The sequence below is a fragment of the Xenopus laevis genome, chromosome 4L, assembly GCF_017654675.1.
Source record: "Xenopus laevis strain J_2021 chromosome 4L, Xenopus_laevis_v10.1, whole genome shotgun sequence".
Taxonomy (NCBI): Eukaryota; Metazoa; Chordata; class Amphibia; order Anura; family Pipidae; genus Xenopus; species Xenopus laevis.
Window position 1 is genome coordinate 51,978,371 of NC_054377.1, and position 13,927 is coordinate 51,992,297.

A 13,927-nucleotide genomic window follows, 5' to 3' on the forward strand; every position below is an offset into this window, starting at 1 on the left:
ATGAAGCCTTTCTGTTCCCATAAATAAATAGGGAATGACCGTGAAATAAGCCTAATGGTTAGAAGCAAGAGGCCCACTGACACCTGGGCCCACCAGGAGTTTTTCTGGTATCCCGAGGGGCCAGTCCGACACTGATTGGGGATCATGCAAATGAAAGGTAAAACATTGGTATGAATGATGGATCTCAGTCCCTGTTCAGCGATGCTCACCATTAGTACTGGAATCCAGAAAGCGCTGCAGACAGCTCTGGTATGCACTTAGGGTGCTGCTCTGTGAACGAGAAAAAAGAAAGCTGTTGAAATGAAGGTTGGTAGCATTATCCCTTACACCTCTCAGCATAAAGTATATGATATGTGCATGGCCACGTGTAGCCCCCAAGGGTCCACCAGCATAATATAACTTTATTTTCCTTTTATACAGTGTTTTTGCAAGCTTGGCTTAGTTCATTGATCTTCTTCACTGAATTAAGCACCATTTAATTAAAGTGGGTTTCAGTTAAAACTCACCTTTTAGTGTGCTATAGAGAGCCTGAATAAAAGAAAAAAAATTTTTTCCTTTTTTTTGTATTTCTGTAGATTTTAAATAATTTAACATTACCAGTGTTTCAACTTTCAGATATAAACTGAATACTAGTAAATGACTGCTAGGGTCATATTTTATACTTATTTTACTTACCTTACGTTGATCATATATAGCCTTATAATAGCACTTGTATTAATGAATATGATTAGATCCCTACTTGTGAATTATATTTTAGTGGTGACATCTCAGAGTGCTGTATAATTATATTATCTGTTAGCTATATATTATTTCAGTATCTGCTGAGGACCAAAAATCAGTAGTATATATCTGTTGTCTTATAAGAGACTCTCATTATAATATATTGTTAGGTGAAAAGTGACCCATATTGCCCTACTTATATATTCTCTTCATTAGCAATATATTTATTTCAGTTGCCATATTATGAACAGTATATTGTATCCTGTAGGTGTTAAAACAGTTATAATGCAAATGACAAAAAACAGTCTGTAAATGCTATAGGTCTGGATTTGCATTTCAGATCTGACTTACAGTTTACTGCTTCATACCTGCTCTTCTGAAAGTGGCATGGACATAGTAAGAACTGAACTCAGGGATTCATCTTCTATTTCCCCACTGCTTTCTTCTTCACTGTCACTATAGGAGTCTGTGGGAATAATACAATATGGATTCACTATAGACATTTATAGAGCACTGCTAAATAGTGCAGTTTAAGAAAATGTGTTCCAATATATGCAACCTAACTTTAAGGGGGTTATTTACTAAAATCTGAATTAATCTCATTGTCCCAATAAAAAAAGCTGAACCAAACTCCCAAGCCCGACTTTGCCTTATTTATTAATAATCAAACTTTATTTGGATCAGTAAAAAACGTAAAAAAATTGAGTGAAAACCCAATTTGTGCGATTTTTTCAGGCTTTTCTCCCAAAATTCTTGATTTTTTCAAGTTTTTGCCCAAAAACCCAGATAAGTCAGATTTCCGGGCTAAACCCAGCACAGACCATGATAACTTCAAATTCGTATAGATGCCTCTCCCATTTACTTATACAGGACCTCGACAGGTCTGAGATGGCAGGGTTTTTTTTGCAATTTGCACACTGTGATAGGCATTGTGCATTAGGCACAAGCCTCTGAAATCCATTTTGTGAAATGCATTTGATTCAAGATAGGTTGGACAGATGGTAAGGCTAAAGATACTGTAGATGGTAAGGACTAGGCTAGCCTGATGAAATGGTCTGTGTGCCATTAGCCTAAGGGGCCCTTACCGGTAATTGTTTTGGACTGAAAAGCTATAAGTGTTACCCATGACCAAAGAAATCCATAGGGCCATAGATAAAAGGGGTTCTAAAGTCAAAAAACAAAAGTTGGTTTTTGGGTTCTCCACACAAAAAATAAACATATCCTCAATTTACTCGCAAAGGCAAGATTTTGTCCTGTTTTCCCTCTGAGCTGACAGCTGTTCATAATGATGTTCTGAACTCCCACTGGCTGTGCTAGAATTTTCAAGTCCTGCTCCACTGCCTGAAACTGCTTTTGTTTGGCCTTGCAAAAGCCATAAACTTTCATAAGAAATAGACAGCAGCAGTTTTCAGTGGAGCAGGAGCCGAAAATTCCTTCTAAGCAGCACAGCTGGTGACTTTCAGGTCACAGGGTGAAACGGGACAAACTTTAAGCCATTATTCTGAAATGGTGCAACATCTTTAAAGCAAGTAAATTGGCCACCAGGAAATCCATTTTCACTTTTTGACTTTAGAAACCCTTTCGCAAGAGAGGACACAGAACTATAAAATGCAGATATACCAGTTATACTCAACAAGCCCACATTGAGATAGCAAATGAAGGGCCCGATGAGAAGTTTAAATAACACAACTTTTGGAGACATGTTTCATTATTGTACCAGTAATTGACAATGGTATAGAGAATGAAAGAATGTGGTACTTATAAGATATTTGCGTGGATTTTCTTTATTCTTCTCAGTTCCTGAGCACATTATACCTTGAAGAAATTGCCTTTCCTATCAATCATCTTCCACATATACTCTTTTGTCTTCATACAGAAATGTAGTTTGCTACTGTTTATAACCAACTGTCCCCTTGTAACAAGTAACTCTGATTGACTGCTAACATGCCAGGTTTAGTTTAAAAAGACAACAATACACTTGATTTGGCAAACACTTTGAAAAAAGGTAAGTCTTAGAAAGGTTAATGTTCCTATTGATTGCTCAAATGAGCTTTTTGGAGCTGTGAGTCTACATACATTGCCCAGGAGGGACACATTCATTTAACAGGACATCAGCTCTTTTCACTTTAAGCTTTTCTTGACAACTGCTCCTTTTCGTAATTAAAAAAAACAAGGTGTCTGCACATTGCTTTCTGTCCAATTGACTAATACTGTATTGTGAGGCTGGCTCATGGGGTCTGGTGGATTAGAAAGTACTGTAGACTAAAGCAGGTATATTCAACCTGGACTTTTTTAGCTGTTGTAAAAGTAAAATTATTAGTACAGCTGAAGAACCAAAGAATGGCAGGGGATGGAGGGGGGGTATAGTAGCTGGAGGGCAGCGAAATTACTGCTAAATACTAATTGCTAACACAATAGAGGAATTGTTCATTTTATTTGCTTGCTGTCAATATTGTATGTACTGTATGTGAGTATACTGCTAAAATCACAATAATATTATTATTACTTCCAAATTTCTCGTAACTTGGTCTCCAAATAACTGAAAGAGCTTTTGATTTCTCTTCTGCTCAGTTCAAGTTCGATATATTACTATCACACTATAACTGATGGAATAATGACCTGCATAATAAAGGAGTAATGAGGTGATGCGAAGTACTCGGCAGATGTAATGGAAGTTCTGTATCCCAGCAGAGACTAACATAATGATCTTGTCTAAACAATTCGAACACAACATGTAGCAAAATGGAATTAATTTGGAATTGTAGAACACCTGGTTTATGTATATTTTCGTCTCTATATAGGAATGGAACTGCTATCCAGAAATTGAATACTTTGAACTTGGGGGTTTTACAGATAAGGGATCTTTCCATAATGTTGAGCACCATGTCTTAAGAATACTAAAAACATTTAAAAAAAATATGATTATTTTGCCATCAACATGGATTTCACTAGCTTAGTTAACATGTAGGTAGAAGAAAAAGCAAAAAGTAAACAAATCAAAATAAATGATTAATGGGCTAATGTTATGCACCATGCATGTTGCATCAGGTCTAGTAACCAATAGCAACCAAGAGGATGTTTGCTTTTAAACTGGTGCTCATTAAGTGACACCTTCTGATTATTCTAGTTAGAATACTTATTTTGCAGTAGCAACCAATCAGCAATTAGCTTTCACCAGTACTACAAGTAAAACAATTAAAGAGATAACACTGAAAGAGACAACTGAACTGGCGTAGTTTAGCACCTATGTTTGTAAATCAGCTCTACTATGTATAACAAAGTACTAGATTAGCAATGCAAGAAATCATATTAAGATTTTACATTCATTAGGATTCTAATATCTCACTTGTTACCTGCCAGGTAAATTGTTGTCACTCAATAAACACAACAGAAGGCAATTTATTGTTTGCTTTGCCTTTGTCCCTAGAAGATTAATTAACATACGATTAACAGGGGGTCTGTTGTGATTATCTCTCAATATGGCAGTTTAGCATTACTGGTCCCCACTAGGTAATGAAGCAGATGGCAACATGCTGCAGGAACTGGATCAAGGCAGGATTTTAAGACGTCTGCCCTCCACATACACAAAGATCTTTATGTCATTAACTTTATACAAAGGTGCAGATCTCACAGGAGCTCAACCAGAAAATAAGAGTGATAAGGTCTATAATGATGTGTATAAACTTGTAGATAGTATTACAAAACAAAAGTATTTATGTTAATATTTGAATTCACCTATGTCATGATATTCCCATAAATAACAGCAAATTGATGCAAAAATATTTTCAGTAGGTTCTCTGCATTTTATGCCCGGAATATATAATTACCAAGGGAAGTAACTGTGTGGTAGTCGATTTCATGCTCTGCTAGAAGTGTCTATTTCTATCCATTCCACTCCCAAGTTCAGCTCCACTCTTTAACCTGTTTAACAAGAGGTCCTGAAGTGCAATCTCTCAGTATAATATTTAAGGTGAACAAGTCACTGGAAAGAAATTACTGATTATGATCTGATTTTAGAAGCAACTACATGAGTGGCACAGCTTTTGCACAAAGCTCAAACAACTACTCATAGCCAGAATATATTATAGTATTATTGGTCAGTTACTTAAAGGATCCAATCCCTGTGCTTGGTTGCTTGCCATTGACTGTACAATTTGAATCAAATACTGCAAAATTTGACTTTTACATTGTGAATAAGGGTACTGCTATACTTGGAAGGGATCTCTTTGCTGCCTTAAACCTACAATTGATTGATGGTCTCATTACTACAGCACCAGTGCCTGCCACACAGCCAGTGTCTAAAATTTCACCACAAAGCAACACTTCACTGGGCTGTGCAAAGAACTTTGTACACAAAGTTAAGGTGAGACCAGATGTAAAACCAGTACCATTTCCTGATTCAGCATGGGAAAAACATGCTATTGATATTGTCGATCCTTTTACAGATGCTCCTATAGACTGCAGATTTGCTATAACCTTGATGGACTATTACAGTAAATGGACAGAAATTGCATTTGTTTCTCATATAACATCAGCTACAGTGATAACATTTCTGTCTACAGTATTTAGCAGAGAAGGTAATCCAAAGGAGTTAATATCAGAGAACGGACTACAGTTTGTCTCATATGAGTTTGAATCCTTTCTGAGAGAGATGAATATTGTGCATAGGAAATCTTCAGTGTATTACCCACAAGCAAATGGAGAAATCGAACGATTCAACAAAAGTCTGAAAGAAACACTACAGACAGCAAATCTTACTGGGAAATCTTGGAAAGTATTTACAACAGTGTTCCTACATAACTACAGAGCAACATGCCATGCAACAACCCAATAATCTCTAGCTGAATTATTACATGGCAGACAGATGCACACTAAGTTACATGTTGCAGACATCAAACTTCCACAAAATAATGTGCCTACAAAATCTACTGCTGACATTGTGAAATCAAAGCCAAATGCAAGGCTTATACTGACAGAAAACATGGTGCCAGAGAAGTACACTTTCAGCCTGGATCTTTAGTCAGAAATTAAGAAACCAGGAATACTGAAACAAGGACAATCTAAATTTACTACACCACTTGAAGTGAGACACCAGCAAGGACCATACACATATGAACTGTCTGATGGATGCATATGGAATGCAAGTCGTCTTGCTCCTGTTGGATATGACTTTGGAGAAGCTCCATTTGATGAAGGACATTTTCCTACTCCTGATGTCAACTGCAATAGGCCTAAAGAAAGTGAACCTATAAGGCATACTGAGAGAATCAGAAAACTACCTGCATGGACCAAGGACTTTGTTATGTGAAGAATGTATACTATTGTTTAAAATGCACACTGTTTAATTGTTACTGTTTATTATAGTTGTCCAAATGCTTTACTACTATAGGGGGAAGATGTGGTGTTTATACTAATGGCCTGTAGATGTCACTGTGCTCAGACTTATACTGTGTATATTTCATACAGCTTAAAAGTGAAAGTTACTGTTGTGTAATGCTGTATGAGAGCCTGCTAATAAAGCACTGTTGTACTCTACTCATCCTCGGCTACCAAAACATAACAGGGGTCCCCAACATTTTTTTACCCATGAGCCACATTCAAATGTATAAAAGTTAGAGAGCAACATAAGTAGGCAAAAAGTTCCTGGGAGTGCCAAATAAGGGCTGTGATTGGCTATTTGTAGCCTGCTATGTGGACTGACAGCCTACATGAGAGTCTGTTTGGCAGTATAGTACCTGCTTTGGGGTCACTGGGAGCAACATCCAAGGGGTCAGAGAGCAACATGTTGCTCATGAGCCACTGGTTGGGTATCACTGTTATAAAGGCATCAATGTCACTACTGCAGAGCAGGAATTAGAAAGGAACTGTATACTATAAAAAAACAAAGTAACTCCTTGCACATGAAGCATAACTGCTTACTCCATGTCCTTTTCAGCTGCCTGCAGGCACTCTGTCCTGGAACTGAAATACAGAGGTCCTAAATTTTGATAACGGTGAAGAAAGGCAACAGTGACTACAATTTCTCTTACATCTGTAATGGTGAATGGACTATGGCTTATGATTAAAGGGTTTTATAGCTGTATTTAAATAACTTATGTTAATACCGGAATCAGGTACTTTTAAGTATATTTCCATTAGCCTGTACTTGTAATGTCAATGCCAAAGACAATTTACACGCCATTATCAGATTACAATTGTGACATCATCATGTATAATATATAATAAAAGCAAATGTCAAACAAGGTAGAAGTCTGCCAGTAAAAACAGGCTCTTTTTCTACTTCCTCATTTGAGGTTATATAATAAAAGCCACAAAGTCTGCAACATGCCTGGTTAATCACAACAACCAATTAGCAATTAGCATGTATGGGTCACCTGTTCGGAAGTAAAAACCTGATTTGTTGCTAAGAATTACTAGACCTGGTGATCTGTATTATTGCTACTCACTTGTATCTAATTATATGCGTATATGCATGCTGTAAAATAGTTGTGTATGCTATCAAAATTAACCTAAAACATACTGTATAAACATTTAAAACTACTTTAATATATGCATAACATTTGGCACTAAGACATATTCTTAATAATTATATATGGAAATCCCCTGTGACTTTTTTAGTTACCCCCAGTGACAATAATTACTTCTGTCCTTTCATGGGTTGGTGCTATTCTTCTTTAAAAGCACATTGTTTCAGGGTACTTTTGTCCAGAGTGACCATCTTTTCCCAAGCTCCCCAGTATCACTTGGGTGAGTTCAGACTTGATGAATGTACAGTGTTTGGAAAAGTTCTTTACTGTGTATGTGCCAAGTCTAAACTTGCACAGGGATAACATGATATTTCCAAACATGACAGATTATGTCATTGCTGAATGGTCTTTCACAACTGACCTTCTGGGAAAGTATGCCAACTCTGGTTATATGCTGTATGTTCAATTGTTCATCTAAACAAATATGACTTTTATTACAATATCCTCTCTATGGATTTGTACTAATCTTTACCAGATTCAAATATTTTTAAATATTACTTTCCCTTTTAACAACAATCATTACTCTGTTGCTTTGAATTGCAGTTTACTCGAGTCTGGGACTTAATATGGCCATGTGTAATTGTCTGTAGTCAGTTGTATTTTTTCCTATTAACACAGTTTCTAATTTTCTTCTGACACAGCCATAATACCACTGAATCCAGTCCTTATCTACACAAAGGCAAACACTTTACAGAGCTAATTAGAGCTCAGCAGGGACCATTTGGCTGCCTTTTGTTTACTTTTGTGCTAGTTAGAAAGCAGGTTATTAAGCTATTCCTGTGGGTTATGTTCTTCCCCACTGCTGAATAAAAGCAAAGAACGATATGATCACGTGATGTACTACAACCAATACATCCACATCATGTTGTTTCTATGCACAAAATCATTTCAATACATGCTAACGTGTCTCTGCACAATACTTTTCCTTTCATATTATTCATGCATCCTAACCAGACAGCTCTTTCATGATGCAACTTGCGATTCTGTTGATTTAAGAAGCAAAACAACAGTATTATTCCAATATCTCTGGTAGGATTTCTGATATGCTTCAAAAACCTTTAAATTATGATTGGATTTAATAGTAAACAAAAGTATATTATGGCAGTAAAATATAGCAAAAAAAAGAAAGACAAGCTTTGGAAAATTAACTTCACATTGTTGAAAATTATTTTCGCATTGACATAAATTCACATCTCTCTCCAGTTGAAAGTTCTCCAATTTACTAATAGCACAATGATGACATTTCACCACGAGAATTTTCTCTGGGTTCAGTTTGGTGAATTGCCATTATAAAGATAAAGCATCCACTTTTGTATAGCACAATGATCACCTCCTCCACGCTAATATCCTACATCATTTCTTTATGGCAAACATTTTCTACAGAATTTTCCATGCTACAATTGTATGGGGAAAATACACAGGTGATTTGTCATTAAAATGTATGCCAGGAGAAAATGTGCCACATCTCTCTTGCAACAGTGTACTTATGATTTTAAGTAAATATAATATGTATTGTGAAAATACACCTGTGAATTGAGATGAACTATGATGAAATTAGAAGAGGGGAATTCATATTTTAGTAACTATGCCCCATAGAAAGATGGCCTTCCCATAATTCAGAGTTTTTTGGGTAATAGGTTGAATTAAATCAGTTTTTTTCTGTTTATTTTGTCTTTAGCCATGATCTAGCCCACATTCCTTATCTATTGTACCCAAAGCAGTGGCATAACTATAGATAAAGCAGACCCTGCAGTTGTAGGGGCCTGGGGACCCAGGCCATGGGGTCTTCTTCCTCTACAGTTTTAAGAAATCCCCCTCCCCAGCAACTCTCTTACTTACATTGTGCACAGGGTGGGGAGTGGGGGACAAGGGCAGGCAGGTGGTGCAGGGAGGGTCGGGTAGGTGTGCATAGGCCGTTGCTGCGCACATTCAATCTAGGCAGTACCCAAGTACTGGATGACTCAGCCATAAAGGAAAAATGCTTGACATTGACTAAGGAGTTCACAAACAGGGAGAGGATATTGAAATATTTATATATCACCTATCGTGATTAAAATTGTTCTCTTGTGTATCTCCTCTCTTGGTAATCTAAAGATTCTACTAGCTGGCCCAATCTTTTTTCAGCTTGGGCCACCCCACAGAAGTACTAGCAATATATACCAGAACAAAGAGAAAACCTGTTTTACTGCAAATTTCTAAAAACATACCTTTGCTGTTGCCTTCTAAAACATGCATGGTATCTGCTGGCCTTTGGTCCTGCAACAGAACACAGAACAATTAGATGCAGTTAACAAGCATATCTTATAATTGTATTTTTACTTGGTAATCCACAATTACAGTACATATAGAGTATGGATATTTATCTTTGCTTTAGACAAAACAGCAATTCACTTAACCCACATGTGCTTATGCAATAAAAGTGTTAAAATCTAGTAACAGCATATGCATTTATAAATAATGTACAGTATGCATTAGTAAAAAGATTACATTTCCAGTAGACAAGAACAAGTGGTATGCCAATTCAAATCAATAATTAGGGAAGCAAATAAAAGTCCAACAAGGACCCATGCAACAATGTTTTAGGCTGCACTGAAGTGGTCAAATTAGGTCAAATTACATACTGTCCATCAGTTAAGGTTACCTTAAAACTGAAAGCAATTCTTAATTGTTACAACTCCCATTAATAATTTATATTGACAGCTTCTCATTTACACATGTGATTAGCTTCCGTGGTTGCAGGGCAGTAACTTCGACAGGACCTAGGGTCAGTAGGCTCCCTACAACCCAAATGAATTGATCTTTTACTCAATAAGAAGAGGAAAACTGTAATATGAAGAGGCCATTTATTCTGTAATATGAAGAGGCCATTCTAATAGTATCTAATAGTCTAATAGTAGAAGAGGTGATATAGGCGGATTGGATTAATAAATTGTTGTTTTGGGAAAATGGAATTATAGTGGGAGTTCTTCCTAAAATTTTGAACAGGGCCTATCGACTTCTAGCTATAGCCCTGTAGTATCAGAAGTGCACTGTTCACTGAGTTCGAAATGGTTTGCTGGAGATACATTGATGATGCTTTCTTAAAACCATCAGCTATAGTATAAAGCTAGGTAAACATGAAAAGAATTTCTCACTTGACGAGGTTACCAAATTAACACACCTTTCCCTCATTTTTCTACCCATGTGATGAGTAAAATCAGATCTAAATGGGACCTGTTCTGACCTAAATGCAGTTTAAATAATAAAATATCCATGAGGGTTAGCTCAGTATATTACAGTGGGTGTACAAATACACAAACGTCTAATATTATCTTTAAAAACAGCAAGTTTCTTTTTTTATGTGTTTATCAGTTTACAACGTAACCTTTTTTATGATATTTTTATGCTTGAGCCATTCTTTGCATTGTAAAAAATGGTCAGGTTTGCGTAAATTGCTAAACATTTGGTCCTATTTAGATGGATAGCATCCAATTGCAATCTGTCCTCCCTGCTCTGTCTGAAACTCCACCAACATGCATATAACCATGCATTTTTACAGCATAGTCTACCATACTTTCTCTTTGCAATATTTTCCCCCAGAATGCCACGATTGTGCGATAGTCAACATTGCATGTGAATAGTGCAAATGTGGGTGCAACTTGTAGGACAGGCATGAACATTCACCTACATGGCCTTATGTTGCAGGTGATTTAGTACTGGACTCCCCTCTTATTCAGAATACAAGGTGCAGAAGAGCACTGGTGGCAAGCATAAGTATATATAGTTTCAAGCACTTTATCTGTGATGTTTTTGTGGATGTAGTTCTGAGAAATGTATCACCTTTTATCCTCAGTTTGTCTCAGACAGTATGATGAGAATATCACTAACCATATTTTGATTTCCTTAACTCTGTTCAAGCTAAGAAATGCTGTCATATTAAAGCTGATGAGGACAGTTTTGAGAACTACCAATATAGATCTTTTCATTATAGACACAGTCTGATATACAGCTAGGTTTTAAGATAGGCTTCTATTATTGGTTCCATAAAAATAACAGGGGATTGTCTGTTTTCTTTCCAAGGCCTGACATTTAGAATGTAGTCTGGTGCAAGTAACTTGCTCACCTTGTCTTCATTTAATTCAGATCTTCTGCTTTGGCCAAATCTCTGGTGCTTTTCTTTATATATGCGATCCGCTGCTCTCCTGATATAGATAATTTGGTTAGCATACTGATGATATACAATTGTGTGTTTGGGCAGTGGGAGCAGCAATTGCCATAGGATAGTTGAACAATATGGGCCAACCAGCGAGACAGTATTAAAGTGAATGAGTAGAATAACAAGGACAATTAGGAATATGATAAAATTATGCAACAGAAAATAATAGAATCCTTTTATGCTGTTTACTGAAGTAAACCATATATTTAGCAATAGTCAGGACTAGTAAAGTACTGTAGGGATACTATCAAGCCATTACTTATTAAAATAACATTTCTTTTCATTTGAACTTCTAATTAACGATAGTCAATTTCCTATTAAAAAGATATACCTACACAGTGAAAATTCATCTTGGAAAGGGCTTAGAAGAGAGATAAACTCTCAATCATAAGGGCACATGCTTGATTACTGCTACATGTAGTGATGATCTCAACACTCTTGTGTTTCATGGATCTCTTCCTATTTACATGGAAATAGTTACTCATTTAGTAGAACCCACAATTATGTTAAGTTCATCCAATTCTACATCCTCTCTTCTATAGGGTTGCCCCTTGTAGAATAAAATACCAAACCGTCTGTATTTTTACTGACCTGGTGCAAACCATACCTCCTTGGAACATTTATATTTTACCTTTATTTTTGTTCTAACCTTTCCATACCCCTTCCATTTATTGGCACCTTCACCCTTTTTCCTTGACATGTTTCTAAATAAGGGCTAAAACTACTGGTCTGCTGCTGCAGCTATCATACACAATCCAGTCTAATGAAAGCTAGATACAAAAGTCACAATGACACATGTCACAGCAGACACCTGCCTTTATCTGCATAGTGTTTAATGAAACACCTGAATCCATTACATTATTTTGCACCAGCTTTGCATCTCCAACTATCCCAGATATCGTGTCAAAGCTAACAGATATTGATTCAAATATGAAGTAATCCATATTTTAGAGTAATGAAGTGAGGTGCAAAGTACTGCAACAGACAACATGTTTGTGCACTTTATCCATTGCATCAATTACATTTGCTAGATTTGCTAGCAATTCTTTGTGCTCATAGAATGGAGCAGAACAAGAGGGTGAGCAGTAAGCAGCACATGGTTGTCCCTTAGCTTGTGTGTCACTCCAGATGTGTGAGCTGGGGAATGCTAAGCATAGAAGGTGCAAGTGAGTCCTGTATGTTCTTCTCACAGAATAATCTTGGAAAGAGCAGGTGCAACATTTTAGTGTGTGGAGCGATTTTCAGAACCTTAGTGTGCCTGTGGTTTCCTTAAGTTTATGTGATTGACTTCACCATGCAGCTAGGAGAGACCAACAACAGTGCCTCTGAGGAACAATAGCCCCAAGCCTAATACAAGTATCAGACACTGTAAATCTTTTTCCAATATCTTTCTAATCCTAAACAATCACTTCAACCTCCTTTGAACTATTCAAAGTATTCCAGTTTGAATTAGCAACAGCAGGACCTTTTGTGCACAAATGGTAATGATGTATATCGTATCGAAGTTTGAAGCACAGATTTAGCTCAGCTTTTCACACACTATTTTGTTTGTTGCCCTGTCAATAATAACCTTTTAAACCTTTAAATGTCAAATCAAGTGCACACAATTCCATATCTATTTATATGTCATGCATATAGTAACAATTGTTGACAATAGCAGTCATAATTAAGAGGCAGTAGGTTGATTTATGTATTATATGACATTTAAAATCGAGGTAAACCTTCCCAAAATATTGACTCTTCTGCACCTACTAGATCTCCAAATTAGGCATCCCAAATATAATTATGCATCAAAGGGCATTTGTCAGAGAGAATTATTCCAGTTTTTTTAATAGATCTAATTCTAACAATAGAACTATTGATGCATCGATGACTCAGGTTGATTACAAAGAGTGGTGATAAATGGAACATTTTCTAATTTTACCAGTGTTATTAGTAGAGTACCACAGGGGTCTGTCCTTGGCCCTTTGCTTTTTAAAGTAGTCAATAATGACCTGGCGGTGGGCATTGAAAGTACTGTTTCTATTTTTGCTGATGATACTAATTTGTACACAACTATAACTTCTATGCAGGATGCTGCCACACTGGCAAAAAAAAAGCACCTTGATTGTGCAGTACAGTTTTGGGCTCCATTCCTTAAGAAGGTAATTAATTAACTGGAAAGCAGAGACATTGTAAGACAAGCCGGGAGATCTGTTCCTTCTCTTACCTCCTGGCGCGTCTCCTTGCCTGTTCAGGTGCCCAGGCACACACTTTCGGGTTCGGGGCTTGGTGACGCTGGCGTTTTGCCACTGAGCGTCTTGACCCTCAATTCATGACGTCACCAATGGGCACCGGATTCGAATTCTTATCACCAAATCATCCTTAAAAGCCCAGTCCACCATTTTAAAAGTGCCCAAGCTGGCTTCAGTTTTCTGATCCTGCCAAAGCGTTATATTTGTGTTTGTATTCCTGGTTATTGACTCCTGCCTGACTTCTTGACTAC

The 13,927-nt window shown here is 36.9% G+C and overlaps 1 protein-coding gene across 1 annotated transcript in view; it reads right to left on the minus strand.

Moving 5' to 3' along the window:
- LOC108704815 (serine/threonine-protein kinase Nek11) overlaps window positions 1-13,927 on the minus strand; it is a 163,683-nt gene that overhangs the window by 16,408 nt on the left and 133,348 nt on the right. Inside the window, exons 11-14 of the mRNA XM_018241496.2 lie at window positions 11,350-11,428; window positions 9,455-9,503; window positions 1,089-1,186; window positions 210-270 (exon numbers count right to left, since the gene is read on the minus strand). Of these exons, the coding sequence (XP_018096985.1) occupies window positions 210-270; window positions 1,089-1,186; window positions 9,455-9,503; window positions 11,350-11,428 (287 nt within the window). The remainder of the gene's footprint in view (window positions 1-209; window positions 271-1,088; window positions 1,187-9,454; window positions 9,504-11,349; window positions 11,429-13,927) is intronic.